The sequence below is a fragment of the Petromyzon marinus genome, chromosome 13, assembly GCF_048934315.1.
Source record: "Petromyzon marinus isolate PM22_M1 ecotype Great Lakes invasive population chromosome 13, UKy_Petmar_22M1.pri1.0, whole genome shotgun sequence".
In the NCBI taxonomy this organism is placed as follows: Eukaryota; Metazoa; Chordata; class Hyperoartia; order Petromyzontiformes; family Petromyzontidae; genus Petromyzon; species Petromyzon marinus.
The window spans coordinates 12,734,907-12,750,742 of record NC_133679.1 but is presented as its reverse complement, the minus strand read 5'-3'; the positions used below and the strand labels follow the sequence as shown (position 1 = coordinate 12,750,742).

Here is a 15,836-nt window from a genome sequence, read left to right as displayed (position 1 = left end):
GGAAAAAATAAGATGACAGCCATAACTGCTCTGCCGCCACCACCACTGCCTCCGCCGCCACGGCCGCAATTCACGGCAATTATGGCGGCGGAGAGTGCTGGAGAAGGGAAGGGGGGGGGGCATCTCCCACGTAGTGGGTGGCAAAGGGATGGGCACTGCTGGTACCACCGCCGTGGCCAACGCCGCTGCCCTGGCCAACCGCCGCGCTCTGCCGTGCCACTTTGACTCTCGCAGCGAGAGGTCAAATGTCTTTGAATCCAAAATCATAACTTAAAAAATTGCCTGTAGCTATGACTTTTTTGTGGGTGTTGGGATGGGGGGGGGGAAAATCCCGCTGTGTTTGTGAATCGCCTTCCAAGCGTCATTGCGGTGGCCTTGCCGTGGTTTATTTGACCGCTGTTAAATAATACGAAGGCCTTTCCAACAGCTTTGAGCCTTTCAATTGATGCTTAAAATCACATTAAACGGGAAACCAAAATTACTTTTTTTGTGCTTAATAATTCGTGCATGAGAGGGTACATTTGTGTCTTACTTTACAAACTACTACGGGAGTTCACCAGTGCCTGCCATAGGTGAACATCAGGGCTCTCGAGTTTTAGATATCATTTTGAGATACAATGAAAGTTCATATCTCTCTGGCCCAGGGTCTCCGCAGCCTCATCACCCTCTTGGGAGCTGGGAACATGAGCACCAGCTGGTGAGGCTGCATCTCGTGATGAGAAGCCATTGGGGGGGGGGGGGGGGTGTTCCATGGATTCGTTTCTCCCCCCATCCCCACCCCTGCCCCCACCTCCCCCCGCCAACTTGAATTTGGAATTTCCACCCATGGCTCAGCATCGCGAATGGAGATGAGCACACCGACTGTTCATGAGAGCAGGTGTACACCGACTGTTTAGCTTGGACATTCTCTACATAATTAATGTTATATAAATAGTACATTTTGGGGAGAACGCTGGCGAGAGGGGCGGGTGGGGGCGTGCTGCTGGTGCTTGCACCGTTGCTATGAACCCGATGGCCTGAGTTGGAATCCTGCCTGTGGCTGCCAACAGTGGCGAGTGATCTCTGAACGGGTCCAGGCCCTTTCCTGTTCACCAACTCGCACTGACCCACGCGGTGAGGGGGCACGGCCAAGCGACCCGTACGACTGAGACAGCGCGGGAGAGGACTGGATTGGGCAAGATGTGAATCGGCAGTGGATTGACCAACATATTATTTATCTTTACCTTTGGGGATGGATAAACAAGAGTGTATGGAAGCGTCTACTTATATACATACAGTGATTAACCCACCTAAACAAAAAACAACATAGATCACCTGTTTAACTGTACAAACTTTTGGGGCAAGTGCTGTTGGAGAGCACCTAATTCAGGTTGGCACGGTGCACGAGGGGGATGTTGCCAGTACTAAATCTTGCCACTTTTGTCTCCGCAATGTTGATGTTTACAAACTGCACCAGTCACTAATATTACGGCAGAGCCAGTGTAGAGGAGGCCCAGGGTAGGTTTTGGTCTCACCTGTCACTGGTGTTAGCCGTAACTGGGAATCAACTCAGGTGGCCAGGTGTTGAAGGGCAGTGTTTCTAACCACTGCACCAATCTTCCCACATTAACACGAGTATGCACGCACATACATACAGATGTACAAGTGCACAAAGGCAAAGCTCTCCCATATAGCCTTTCACAGGCTGTTTGTGCAAGTGCAGTTAGTGAGGACCAATGAAGGTTAGTACGGCACACGAGGGGGTGGGAGGCCAGCACCATGCCTGGTGGCCTTTGTATCCCGAATACTGATATTTACACACTGCATTTAAGGCTGAGTCGACCGAGGGCCTTACCTGGTAAAATAAAAAAAATAGTTTACAGTTTTAGTTTGTATAGAGGAGGCCCAGGACTGTTATCGGTTGTGAGCGGGAATTTAATTTGGTTGGCTGGCTTCGTAGCGCCGCGCGCTAACCACTATACCGCTGCTCACATACGCAGACACACACGCACACACATTTACGTGCATGCACACGCACATTTCCCCCGTATAGCCGGAACAGACTGTTGGGGAAAGTGCTGTTAGCGAGCACCACGCCCGGCCGCCTTTGTCTCCCCAGTGGCGATGTTTACACACCGCACCAGACACTCATTTGAGGCTGAGTCGATCTAGGGGAGGCCCAGGACTGGTTCAGACAACTGTCACTGGTAATTGCTGGCCGTGAGCGGGTATCGAACTCAGGGCGCCAGCTTCGTAGCGCAGCGCACTAACCGCTCCGCTACCGCTCCCCACTACGCACGCACACATACACAGGCACACACCAAAAACGGCGGGATAGAGGCTTCTCCCTCACGCTCCAACACCGCTGACAATTCAATTAGGGATCCCCGCTGTGGCATGTGGACTTGTAGGAGTGCCTCCCCCCCCCATTCGCAATTGTGCTTTTCACAGAGCGGTCCCCGCTAAAGGAAATTCCTGCGGAGAGGCTTTCAAGAGGCCCGCATAAAGAGTTGGGGCCCTTTGGCTTGGGGCCACTGGGCCCTCAGCGTCGTCGAGATAAGGTTTCCCAAACAAGGGTCTCATTTGGCCCCGAGCCGGGCGCTGGGCCAAGCCTGTCACTCACACTTCTCTTTGAGTTCTCGCTCGCTCTCTCGTGCTCTCGCTGCTCTCTCTTGCTCTCTCTCTCTCTCTCTTGCCATCATTTTCTCCAGTTTTAATAATAATCATATACTCTAAGGTTTGTTTAACGGGGGTTCTGGCTGGAAGGCTTAAACAATTAACCGTGAGGAATGTATTTTTTCTTCACCACCGCAGAGATCGTTGTTTGGGCCCCGAGAACGGGAAGTTTTTTTTCGCTTCACGAGTGCCTCATGCTGTCTGACGGTGGCCTAATCGTGGACGCGCGCTCGGATTTTTTTTTTTGCCGACAGGCAATGACCTTATTCGAGCTATTCGGAAGTCGCTCAAGCGATTGTGTTGCCCACACGAGGAACACAGCGGCAATTTACCGTGACAAGATCTTCCAAAGTTTTTTCGCAAAGCTTCGGCACCTGCCAAACTCTGATCAAAGTCACGGCAGCCCTCAAGCGCACCTCGTTGCCACGAGTAGAGACGCGTGCGGTGAGCTCACGTGGTACGCACCCCCCTCCTTGTCACTCAATTAATTGTTGAGATTCGTGGAAGTGATTTTTATTCAAGAATAAATGTATTTTTTTTTTACTGTGGTGAATGTAGCGGTCTCGAGTGGCTGGTTGGGTCATGTTAACAAATTGCATACAACGTATACAAATTGAAAGTCACCGACGCTCATGCATGCGATTCGATGGATGCATCGTGTGCTCGAGAAGCGGTATTGATCAATGAATGGCCGCGTTGTTATGCTCCTGTTCAATGTTGTTTTAGACTTCAACAAGCACGCACTGTTCAAGTAAAAAAAACAAACCTCGATTAAAAAAATTACATTCTGCGGGTAGGAACGAAGCTTTTCAATAACGTTTAACATTGTACTTAAAATAATTACGCTCCACAAAAATTTGAAAACAACCCTTTGCCGAACGTCAAGATGCTGGGTGGCTCATCAAAGGCCAGCAAGTTTGAGCGGAGCTGCGTTTTCCGCGTGTCGGCGATGGCTGCGACTGCTGCAACGACCACGACGATGGGGGAAGAGTGTCAGCAAATCCCACGCTTAAACAAACAACATTCACGCAACCCCTGCGAGTCTGCGCCCCCACCACTTTCCCTGCCTGCCAGCCACCCACGCGCATGCACACCCCCCCGCCCCCCCATAAACTGCACGGGTTAACCCACTTGGTTTGACGGAATTCTGGATGCTTCTAGGGGTCGTGTGAGGCCTTGCGGATCCACATTCTTTCCCAGGCGGCCACTTTGCCATCCCGCATCGCATTAGGACAAAGATTCAGGATTTGCGCTTGGCTTCGATTCCTTGTGCACGTCTCCGGCTCGCTCTCTCGTCCGCTCGCTCGCTCGCTCACGCCCTTTTCTTGAGAGACGGCAAAGGCGAGCGGTAATTGCGAGCCAATGAAGGGCGAAGCTGTGGACGTGTAGACCCATTAAGTGCTGAAGGCTTAATGCCTTCAAATACCTTGGAGGCGGCACGCTGATGAAAGGAAGCGACGAGCTAATTGTGAGATCAGTCTGAAATGAGGCCCACACCATTACACAAATTCGACAAACCACTTAAAAATCGTTTGATCACGCGACTTGGAGGATTTTTAGAAATTAAATCCCAAATCGAAGATGCGAGGATTTCCCCCCCCCCTCCCCCCTACTCCTCCGCCACTGCTTTGATTCACGCCGAGAAAAACTTGAAAGTAACGAGCAGTCAATTAAAATTCTGCGCAATCGCGACATTAGTTAGTGAAATGATGATAAATGTGCACAATTGGGCATTTGAAGTTTTCTCGTGCAAAATTGCGGTTATCTGCCCGCGTTAATTTTTGTTGTTGCTTAAATGGAAGAGCTTTCCGTGATGCTTCACAGAGTTACGTCACGATGTTCCTTTAAATATATAAAGCGATAATAAAAACGTGTTGCGAAGCAGAACGGATAATGTGCATTTATAAATATACATGTGAAAATCGCAATCAATGGCATTGGCAGAGGTGCACAAGCATAAATAAAACAAAAAGAATCACCTCGCAGGCCATCCAATACACATGAGTACAGTAAAAGTGTGAGTGACGAATGCGGTGAGGTTTTTTTGTTTAAATCCGAACATAATTTGTAGGCATGTAAAAATTATACCCCACCTCAATCCCTCTACAATTCAACTGTCACGATTTACGCGGTCGATTGAACGCGAGGAACAAGTTATTTCAAAGCACAAAAAACCCATTAAAAGCAACAATCGCTTTTAATCTAAGAATCAACAATGTATTAACATTGCGGAGCCTGAAACCGAGCAATCACCCTAACACAGGAAGAAAAACAAGCACAAGACAATCATCTGACACTTACGTATCCTGCTTGTAAACGTCAGAGTAAAGGCCTGCGGTTTGGTATCTCTTCTTCGCCAGTCGTGGCCCCCTCCGGCCCTGGTCATCTTCGGCCATGGTTAGGTCCAGCAGAGGCGGGGAGGCTGGGCTGCCGGGCAGCTGCTGCGATGGCTCCTCGCTCGTCTCGAAGCCACCGGCGCCAGCTCCTCGCTCCGCACTCTCTCCATCACCGCCACCACCGCTGCTGCCATCGCCGTCACCGCCGCCATCAGCCGTCATGTCTGTCTGCTTGTCTTTCCCGTCCAAGCTGCTCGGGGAACGAGAGGACGGGGTGGGGGGGGGGGGCGGGAGGGCGGGTGGGGTGGACATAAGGGACGGGGAAAGTTGTGTGACCGTCACACAGATGTCGTTTGACCATCGGAGGGCTCGGTGGAATTAACTTGATGCCTTTGCAAGCGCGAGTACGAAGGAAAAACTCGGTTGAGTCCTCGCGTGTTCGAATGAGCCTGGGAAAAAAACCCCTAAAATCTAAGGTTTTAATGTATTTTCGTAGGTGTTAATGTTTCCATTGCTTTGTGTGATCTTTTACGCTTATAATCAAATTACAACTGAGCATTTAATGACGCACCAAATTCACCAATAAAAATCAATACATGCATAGAATTATTGCATTTGAGAATGGATTATTTCTTAATTCGTAGATGCTGTGGTATAAGTGGTTCACGTAACCACTCGGGATGCTACATTCACCACAATTGCAAAACAAAAGGATTGATTATTATTGAATTTGGATTGCACTCATTGAATCGTGACATTTCATCGACGGGCAAATGGAGAATCACTAAACGCCTCATGATATAACGAGGTATTAATTGTGAGGCAGTGGTGGCACAATCATCCGGGCACTGCAGTGAAACGTATGTATGTATGTACGTTGAAATTAGTTCGTACCGTACGTAGCCAACCGTGCTAATCGGAGGTCAGTGTACACAGTCACTTGGGTTTGATTCCTGGCCAAAGCGAATAATCATTGGCAAGTGACGTCTGAACAAGTCCTGGATTACCCCCTTCGCCAGCCTGCACTGACAGACGTGGTGAAGTAGGCTCAACAACCACGTCCCTCCAACCCCCCTATTGCTAATATGGCATGAGGAGGCTTTTATCCAATGGAATTAAAAAGGATTGCCAACAAATTTATATATAATGTAACGCTAAACCTTTTACCCTTACGAACCGTACGGGTTAATAAAGTTCTAATAAGTAAGAATTATTCACAAATGTGAAGCGATTTCCCGCTACTGTTGCCGTACTTTGCCTGAGGCCACATGACATGTCAGGTATGCGTAACTAGTACCGGCTAGAGATCGGCCAAGAACGAGGAGGGAGAAGGCTTGAGCCAAGACCCGCCATTTGGCAGAGGACTCAAGGACGGACCGTAGCGGCCAGCAACGGCCACCGAAAATTTCACTCTTCCAACAAAAACTATTTAAAAAAAAATGCCACAGCACGAAAGTCGACGGAACCCCTGTCAGCAAAATGCCTACCTCGGCGCGGCCCGAATAAAACGCACGTCTGAAATTTCTCAGCGCTTATTAAACTGCCAGGAAGCAAATATTGCTCCCCATTTCTTTACAAAAAACAAAACATTTGCTCGCATAGTTTTTTTCTGAACGTTTGAACATTCGATACCATTTTGTTTCAAATGCCACACCAAAAGGCCGACTCAAGTCTCCCAGTTGCTGACATGTGGAATAAGCCTCCTTCATACCCACGGTGATTATACTGGCAGCATATCGCACCACCGCGGCTGCCACCAGCTCCCTTGCAAGTGCTGGAAACCTGAAATAAACTGTGTGGTGTCCCACTTAATCCCTTCCCCCCCCCCCATGGGGGAGTAATCCCACATCCTCCGCGAAATTGTGTGCGGATCTGTGTGCGTGCACGTGTCACTCTCTCTCTCTTTCTCCCTCCTCGGAAAGCCGCATTGAGCCAGCGAACCAGAAACAGTGAGCGAGTCTACAGACAGCCACGGCCACCGGTCTCTAACTCCCTCAAGGGACGCCGTGGTGGCGATATGTTAACTCTCTTGCATAGTATGCAGGAGGTCGTGGATTTGATCCCGACCCTGACACCTGTATATTTGGAGTTTGTACGTTTTCCCTGTGGTGGCGTGGATTTCCACATGATAAGCCACTGCGTTGCCCTATCGCTTGTGGCCAGGTCGTTTATGGAAAAGAGCTATATAGCTCAGTGGGCCTTATCTGGTCAAATAAAAATCACTCTGTAAAGATGATTTCCCCCTCCCACTCGGGATTCAATGAATTGTTATGATACAGAGATGTGACTTGCCTCATTAATCGATTTTTTTCATGAACGTAGTGGTGAATCGCAGCACCTCCAGTGAATGCACGGCTCAAGCTAACTAAAAGCGCGGAACAAACGCGCTCTATAACACGCGCAATTCCATGCACGCATCGTGAGCTACAGCATCAACCCTTCGAGTGCCGTGTGGGATCCACACACCAGGAGGTAGTTTGCTTCGCCACACGCATAGCCTGCGACATTTATCAGTTTCCAAAACAGACTTTGTTTCTTCTTTAGAGGCCACCGCCGGCATCGTGTGCTGTGATTTACATGCTATTTTTGTTCAGGAGTTTCCTGCTTATAACTGTCTGTGATTGGATAGAATTCATCACATAAATCTGCTTTCAATTTGGAAATGTATTCAATGTCTCTTAAATGCATTAATTGACGAAATACATAGGAATTATTTTGTGTTTGTTATATATACCCTATTCATAAGTAGAATACTTTTTACACGCTTTCTTGAACTCAATCTGTCTGTTGTTGTATCCTCAAATCTTGTAACTTAATTTTTACCCACTTCTCAATGTGGTATCGACTGCAAACTTGGTATACTTATGTGATGCTGATGACAATACTATATTCTATCATAAAAATATGTATTTTTAAACATTATTTTTCATATGTTATGTTTCGGCTTGGGTCTAATTGTCTACGGTCAACTGACGTTGGCTGTAATTGGCCACGGTCCCTTACGTTGTGGCGAGCTTCGGGGCCACTTCCTGGAGTCGTGGGGTTTTGCCATTACTAGTACAGTTCATAAAAGCGTGTTATTAAAAAAGTTTTTTTCAAAATATTACTTATTTTTGGAATGGAATGTACTTTATTAGCCATATATCAATTTCCAAACCAATCCTATTTGAATGAACAGCATCAATTCGTTGAATAAACAATTGAATTTGAAATTCACCAATTGCCCAAAAACTTATAGACTAAAATCTAACCTAACAAAATTATATAAAATTATAGTTTATAGTTTTTTCTCTACGGTAAATGTCTGTGGACACAAATGTAAGATGGGTGACAACAGGAAAATTAAACGTGTGTTATTCGGAAAAAAACGGAAGGAACAGAAAGGAAGACCTCACAGAGAATGGCTTCATGACGACATTATGAGAGATTGGTGCCGGAAAGATGTGGCACGACTTGAGCATATTGGCACAAGACAGAGAGGTAAGTGGAAATAAATGGTGGTGGGTGTAACGACGCATTGATATTTACACGATGTAACCCAAAAAACCTGGATTATATATATTGGTCGCGAAAGCCTACGTGCTTAACTAAATGACGAAATGTGCAGTGGACACCTACGGGGCTATCTGCTCATGGATCGTGATCATGAAATTCCCCGGATCTTACTTTCAAAAGTGGTGTCGTGTCTCGGGAGGCCATCACCTGCTTCGGAACAAAGGGACCGTTTACTGTGCTGTGGATTATAATATTGCACTCGGGTGGTGACGATGTGCGTACTGCGCCGTGAACCCCGGCGACCCGAGGTCGATTGCCGACCACGCCTGACAATCAGCGGCGAGCGGTGTCTGACCCGGTCCTGGGCAACCCCCCACACACAGTTCACCAACCTGCACTTACCAGCGTGGGTGAAGTATGGTCACATAAACAACCCCCATGTTTGACGCCGGGTGGGGAGGTCTTCACGCAGCAGTGGATTGACAAACGGGAGGTAGATGATTCGTTCTGTGATCGTCGTCATTATACTGTGGACGTTCAACATCCATCCATGCAATGCGTACGAGTGGAGAAAGACTCGGTGGCTTTGGCATAGTGCAAGGGGTGGTGATACAGGAGGGGCCGGCGTTTGTGTTAGGGAGTGCGCACACTCCCTGCGTAAATCAATCCGCGGGAGTGAGCGATGTGGAGCAATCGCAACCCCTAAAGGTCCAAATCGCTCGTCCTCCCACGCCATTCGTACTGCTCTGGCAACGATCGCAGCTTTCAGCGTTCCACGAGGCTGGTCACGTGACGTGAGCACAAGTGGCTTCAGCCAAGGCCTCTCCGGAATAGAGTTGAATATAAAAAGCCTCTGCCGATTTTCCATTTGACACGTAACAACGACGAATCAATTGACGGAAGTCGAATCTCGCGTAAATCTAGGTTGAAAACTCATTTCTTCAGAACTGCTTTTTGTGTTTAGTTTGTCGTCCTTCCCCCGCACCTCTGACTAGCATGGTTGGCTAGGTGCGGTGTGAAAGAAGTTCAACATAGCATCTACATACGTAAATTACGCTATCGTCAAACTGCACGCGAAGGAATCAATGATGTAAGATTTATGCAAGCCATACCCAAATGTTACGTTTAATGCCACGGTGCGGGAGGCCTTCATCCAGCAGTGGATTGACGTAGGACTGTGCATTATTATTTCTATAATATTTGAGAGGTTATCTTGATTTAAACCCAAAAAAAACTTGCATTGTCTCCATCCCTCACTTTCCCCTGAGGGCATGAACCGTACCAAAACGATCGATGCATGTTTTATTTATTTATATAAAATGTACGCAATTTAAAACGGCAATATTCAAAATTAAATTAAAACCTTAAACGAAACGGACCTTCAAACCGCATTTTAGCGCGCGCATCGATTTGCCCTTCACCACTCAGGCTTTACTGCCACGCAAAACTATTACAGTCATATTTAAGGCGCGATAATGTTGGGGATTGCCGCGGTAAGCGATGCGGGTGGCCGTTTAAGCATTCAAAATCAATATTTATACCCAGGAAACCCTACTCCCTGCGCCGAAACCACACAATGCCTCAGCTGATGACGTTTCAGTGGCGATGCGCGCTGGCGACGGTACTGCTCACGGCGGGCGGGCGGGCGGGCGGGCGGCGCCACGCGCAGGCACCTCGATGGTAAAAGATGCAAAGGTGCAGCCCTGCGACTCCTCGCTCGCTCCGCTGCTGGAGGAAGGGGCCTAAACGCTCCTCCAGAGTATATTTGGCCTGCTCTTCTTCCACGCCGGCCAGGCATCCCGGAAGCGGTAGGAATATCCACATTTGACCCCGCCGCGGGCCGCACGCCGTTCGACTTGCCGTTGTGTACCCGTGTGTACCTGCTGCCGTATGGGCCGGAGGCGGTGTCCGGAACTAGGTCCCCAATTTTTCAACTGCCTCGCCAGGGGATTGGATAGAAACGGCAACCCTCCGGATCGCAAAGCCCAGTGTGCTTAATGGTTACATCGCACGGTTATCCCCCTCGTGGCAAGACTCTCCCAAATTAGACGTCACATTAAAAAGCCACCGAGACCGCGATTAAAGTATTGCTTTACGCTGATGAATGCCTGCCTCAGACCGTAGATGTTGCCGGGGTTTATGTTGATTGTGTAACCGCGATTTGGGTGCCCGCGGATTGGGAACCTCCCGCGAGTGGGTGGACGCTGTCATCAAATAACGAACCCGGTTTCTGTACAAAAAAAAAAACTAAACGCTGAAAGCTGCACATTTGTACTTGAATTTATTGAATGTTCAGCAATGTAAGCATCCACCTAACCAGACATTTGATGGATCGACACAATTTTGGGTCACGATTCAATTTGAGCATCCATTCGCTTGGTGTCGATCTTACCGTTTGATCGTTTCTCTTTGTTTTTTGCAAGTCACGCACTCGGGGTCAACCATTCGATTACAAACATCGATTCTATGTTGTCTCGTTTTTGCCACCTTCTTCTCAGTTTTCCTCTTTCGTTTACGCAGCTGTGCTCTCTCAATGAGCCTAAACGTAACATTGGCACGTAATTTAAAAATAGCTGGCATGCACCGTGAGAAATCGACTATTCCTCACTCGCACTTCGACCAACTGCGACTTGATTTCAACCGGCAGCGCGTGGGCGTTCCTCCGTCTTGCGCGCTCACCTGCCGTCCGCCTCCGGCTCCTTCCCCCGCGCGGGACTCTTCTCCGCGACTTCCCGAGTCCACGGCCCGTGGCTCCCTTTCCTCTTCACGCCCTTCCTGTGCTCGGCGCGCTGCCTCCTGGCGTCGTGCACCACCCACTCGATGGTGTCCGTCACGGCGTCGTCGCCGCGCCCGGCCGCCCCTCCTCGCCCGGCGGCGATGCGCTGGGAGCCCGCACAATCCGCCGCCGCCGCGGCCGCCGCCGCCGCCGCCGCCGCCGCGGCGGCGGCGGCGGCGGCGGCGGCGGCGGCGGCTCGACGCGTGCGTCCCGTCGCCGGCGGCGACGGCGACGGGCGCTTGCGTGGGCGCCCGGGCCGCCGCTTGACGTTGTTGCCGGTGAGCGAGGCCCGTTGCAGCTTCTTGACGCGCAGGATCCTGTTGAGGTGGTCCAGGCTGCGCTTGGTCGACAGGGTTTTGGTGAAGTCGCAGCGGCTTCTCTCCGGCCGCTGGGCCCCGCTGCTGGCGCTGCCCAGGTGCCCTCCGCACCGGGCCCTGCCGGAAAAGTCCTCGTCGTCGTCCTGCGCTTCTCGTCCTGCTGACAAACGGGAACAAAGTGAAGGGAACGTCAGGAATGATCAGAGTAAAGATGCACGCAGAAGGCGATTTATAGACAGGAGAGGGGGCACGATTGCGACTGCAGTGTTATCTATCGGTCCTCCCATCGTGGCCTTGCAGTTCACCGTACCGCATGTGCAATGCACACGGACTTTTAATTGGAAGGAAGCTTCGAGCGAATGCTCACACAGATCCCGGTTGTGTACATGAGACACTTGCGGTTCGAGCACCAGACCCGGTGTGATGTCTATCGGGGGGGGGGGGGGGGGTTGACGCAGCCCTTCATCCCCTCCAGGGTCAACAAAATAAGTGCCACTTCATGGGATGCCAAAAGTGGTTGTCCTGTGGATTAATCTGCCCTTGCCACGGGAATGTAGAACTTACACCACTGGCTCGAGAGATGAAGAACTCTTTTAAAAAGGTGGATGGACACACTGGACTGCATGGGGGGGAGGGGGGCATCCAACAGTGGATCGATAAAGGACTGTGCATAAACATCGATAGACGCTATGAAGGCTGATATTGATCATTTCAAATAGGATTTGTTATTGTCTGGGTAGACAATGAAAGATCCCTTCCCCCCGTATAGCCTGAACAGACTTTTGGGGCAAAGGCTGTTAGCGAGCACCTATGAAGGCCGGCACAGCATGCGAGGAGGTGGGTGGTAAGCATCACGCCCGGCCGTCTTTGTCTCCCCAGTACTGATGTTTCCACACCGCACCTTCTACTCAATTACGACTGAGCCGACCTAGAGGAGGCCCAGAACCGGTTCAGATAATCATCAATGGTGTTGGCCACGAGAGGGAATCGAACTCGGGTCGCCGGGTTCGTAGCGAAGTGTGCTAACCCCTCCACCGCCACTGCCTCGGTAGACCGCACACACGCGGTTACAGAACTTGGCTGAAATCCGCGTCCCGATTTATGAAAGTTACCCCGCGCACGTCACTGCCGTCAAGTTACACGGTGTTCCATACGAATGGAATGCAACAAAAAATAAACAAAATAAGTGCAGGAGGCACGGGAAGGGGGAACCGCCGCGGGCCACGGATTTTTGGCAGCGGCGATGGAAACTGGAGGTGTAATGACGCATCAATTTGTCAATTAAAATCGATTCTTGAACTCTGGATTCATTTATATCCTCGCGTGCGAGAGAATGAACATTTGCAATTTGTATAGGCGCGGTAATTTGTACGTGTGCGGTAAGGGGTTCACGTGAACTCTGCAGCCAGTAGCGATCGCTACGTTCTGCAAATTAAAAAAAAAAATTCTCTGGGGTTGGCGGGGGTGGGGGAGAAGTTTTTCATACTGAACATAGTGAACATGCTCCAGGTGGCAGAGCTGATATTTTTCCAGTCTGGGTCTTTCCAGTCAAATATTTTCTCCAGCAATGACAAGCTCGTGCACGCGTTATTTTCTCGCTTTGCGTTCACACAAAAGACAGCGGGCACCCTTGCATTGTTGAATTGGCCGCTAAAATCACCTCCCCCGGTAGGGACGTTCACAGGGCCACAGTGCCAATCGGCGTCGCTCACCCCGACGCCACGCTTGTAATGAGGATTACAATGATTACCTTATTAATTATAGTAAAGTCACGTAGAAGGGAAATAATAAAATAATAAAACATAAGCCTTGTGCGCGCATATTATTGCTATATTTTTATTATTTTATTATTTCCCTCCTACGTGACTTTACCGAAAGAACCAAGAAGATGAATCCCTGCAGTCACGAAAGCTTGAAATCGAAACTAATTTATTAATTATAATTATTGCTTCCTAAACTTGTGTTGAATCATTGGAAAAATTAATATATTATTTAAAAAAATGGCGCTGTCGATGCGATAGATGCATACTGCTAAAACGTTACACGCATCACAATGGCAAATAAAGTACTCGCTAATTTAATCGTGAACGGTGACCACCGCAAATCGTGACCTCGAATCACCGTAACTCATCCATTGCTCGAGGAAGGGAGGTAAATCGTTACATTCATACGTGTACCCCCCCCCCCCCCTCCCAAAAACATTACGAAACGCTCATATTACCGATATCTGACAAATTATTCAACAGCGGCATTACAACATAATTGAAGCCTTGTGCGCGCACATTAAGCACCGCATTTGTCTGCGCCCCACGGACTTGGCACGACAGCCGGTGCCGCTTTCACGCCAAGGGCGACACCGCCCGTTGGTCGCGAAGCGCGAGATATTAAATGGACTCTCGCTCCGGTGGGAATGGTGGCCTAACAGCAGTGGTCGTGTGTCCCACATTTGACCAGAGGAGGAGGGTGTGCGGTGTGGGTGGGCGGTGTGAGGTAGTGTGTGTAGGGCAGTGCTGGATTATCCTAGTAGCAAAAGTAGCTACATATGTAGTAGCTACGGACCCCGCACTTTGAAGGGGCTCACACTAAATGCTTTCGAGCTATCAATTTCGGTTAAGTGATTCTGCATTTGCTCTATTACTATAGTACTATACCGCCTTCAACTTTTATGAACGACTGGGTGTTTAAGATTAGCGATTTGTCGTATTATCTGGCTGTATGGCAAATGAAAAAATACAATTACTTTACTATGCAAGTAAAAAATGTGTGTTTTAATATTTACGTGTTTTTTTTTAATTTAGGGCCCCTTTATAACATATGCTACAGGCCCCGCACTAGCTTCATCCATCACTGGTGTATGGGGTGGGGATCGACGACCTGAGTTCGATTCCAGCTCATGGTGATGATTATCTGCACCGGTCCTAGGGCTCCCCTAGGTCGACTCAGCCTCCAATGAGTGCCTGGTGTGGTGTGTAAACATCGCCACTGGGGGAGACAAAGGTGGCCAGCCGTGGTGTTGGCAAACCTGTCAACCCCTTATCAGTGCCCTACCTTATTACAGACCAATTCAGACCTTATTGGTCACCCCGTGCCCTGATAAATCTCAACGTTCATCCTACAAAGTCCCATCACAAGGGAGAAACATAAACAGACAAACATTTTATTGCCCGTACTGAAACGTCTGTACGCCGTATGGACCTGAAAAGTAAATTTCCTTGTACAAGAACACGGAAAAACCGTATGGGTTGACAGGTGTGTGTTGGCCACCGCCCCCCCCCCCCCTCGTGTGCCATGCCGGCCTTCATAGGTGCTACTCGCTAACAGCACTTGCCCCAACAGTCTGTTAAGGCTATACAGGGGATCTCTGTCTTTAAAGGGTGGGGGGGAGAGGTCACGTAGGGGTGAGTGATGGGAGTGACACCTGTGGGTAACTGGTTAGCACCTCCACGGAAGCAGAGGCAGGTTGGGACAGAGCATGAGTCGGGTCATTAACATTTTTTTTAAATATATAAATATATAATCGCGCATGGGGGATGTTAAACGCTTTGCTTTCCCAATCAGCTATGGCATTCACACCCAGGCGTAGTAACAAAAGCCATCGGCGAGCTTGCGCAAAGGACTGGGGAATACGGGGACCGTGTGCGTGCATTCTGGTTCACAGGCACCAACCCCCAGTTAATATCGCAAACATTACACGGCGTTAATGCCGTGCAAGGTTTCGCGGTTGTGCCGTATGTCTCTCTGTTGCCTTTCCGGGTTGCACCGCCTGCTGTCGGGCACGATGTCCAACGTTTCGCTCCATATGCTGGGAGCTCCTGAAGGAAATTAACTCTAAAAGGTTCCATGCAAGTGGAGCGGAACGTCAGACATCGCGCCCGACATCCCACGGTAGAATCCCACGAAACACCAGAGAACCTCACACTGCATTAGCCCAAGGCGACGGGCACACCGCTGGCCAGCACTGGTCCAACTGCACAATATTATCTGGGCCGTGAGTTTGTACTGTGCCTTGCATTACTTCCAAGTCTACCTTACTAAATAATAATTATCATGTCCTTTAGTTTCCCACGAAAGCCTCACTGGTCAAGGGGGTCCTGTAGTGGGATGTTTGGCCGATTCCATTCTTGCGTGATTGACAAAGGAGACTCGGTATCTGATCTGCAGGCACTCGCCTGGTCAGGTAAAGGCTAATAACTGACATTAGGTCTGTTGCCCAACAGCAATGGCCTCTCAGCAGGCAGAGGGAATGATATGTATCAG

At 49.4% G+C, this 15,836-nt stretch overlaps 1 protein-coding gene across 1 annotated transcript in view; it reads right to left on the bottom strand.

Annotated features, from left to right (window-relative positions):
• The window catches only part of LOC116942143 (histone-lysine N-methyltransferase ASH1L-like), a 111,875-nt gene that overhangs the window by 51,253 nt on the left and 44,786 nt on the right, over positions 1 to 15,836 (bottom strand). Inside the window, exons 4-5 of the mRNA XM_076066943.1 lie at positions 11,166 to 11,739; positions 4,957 to 5,241 (exon numbers count right to left, since the gene is read on the bottom strand). Of these exons, the coding sequence (XP_075923058.1) occupies positions 4,957 to 5,241; positions 11,166 to 11,739 (859 nt within the window). The remainder of the gene's footprint in view (positions 1 to 4,956; positions 5,242 to 11,165; positions 11,740 to 15,836) is intronic.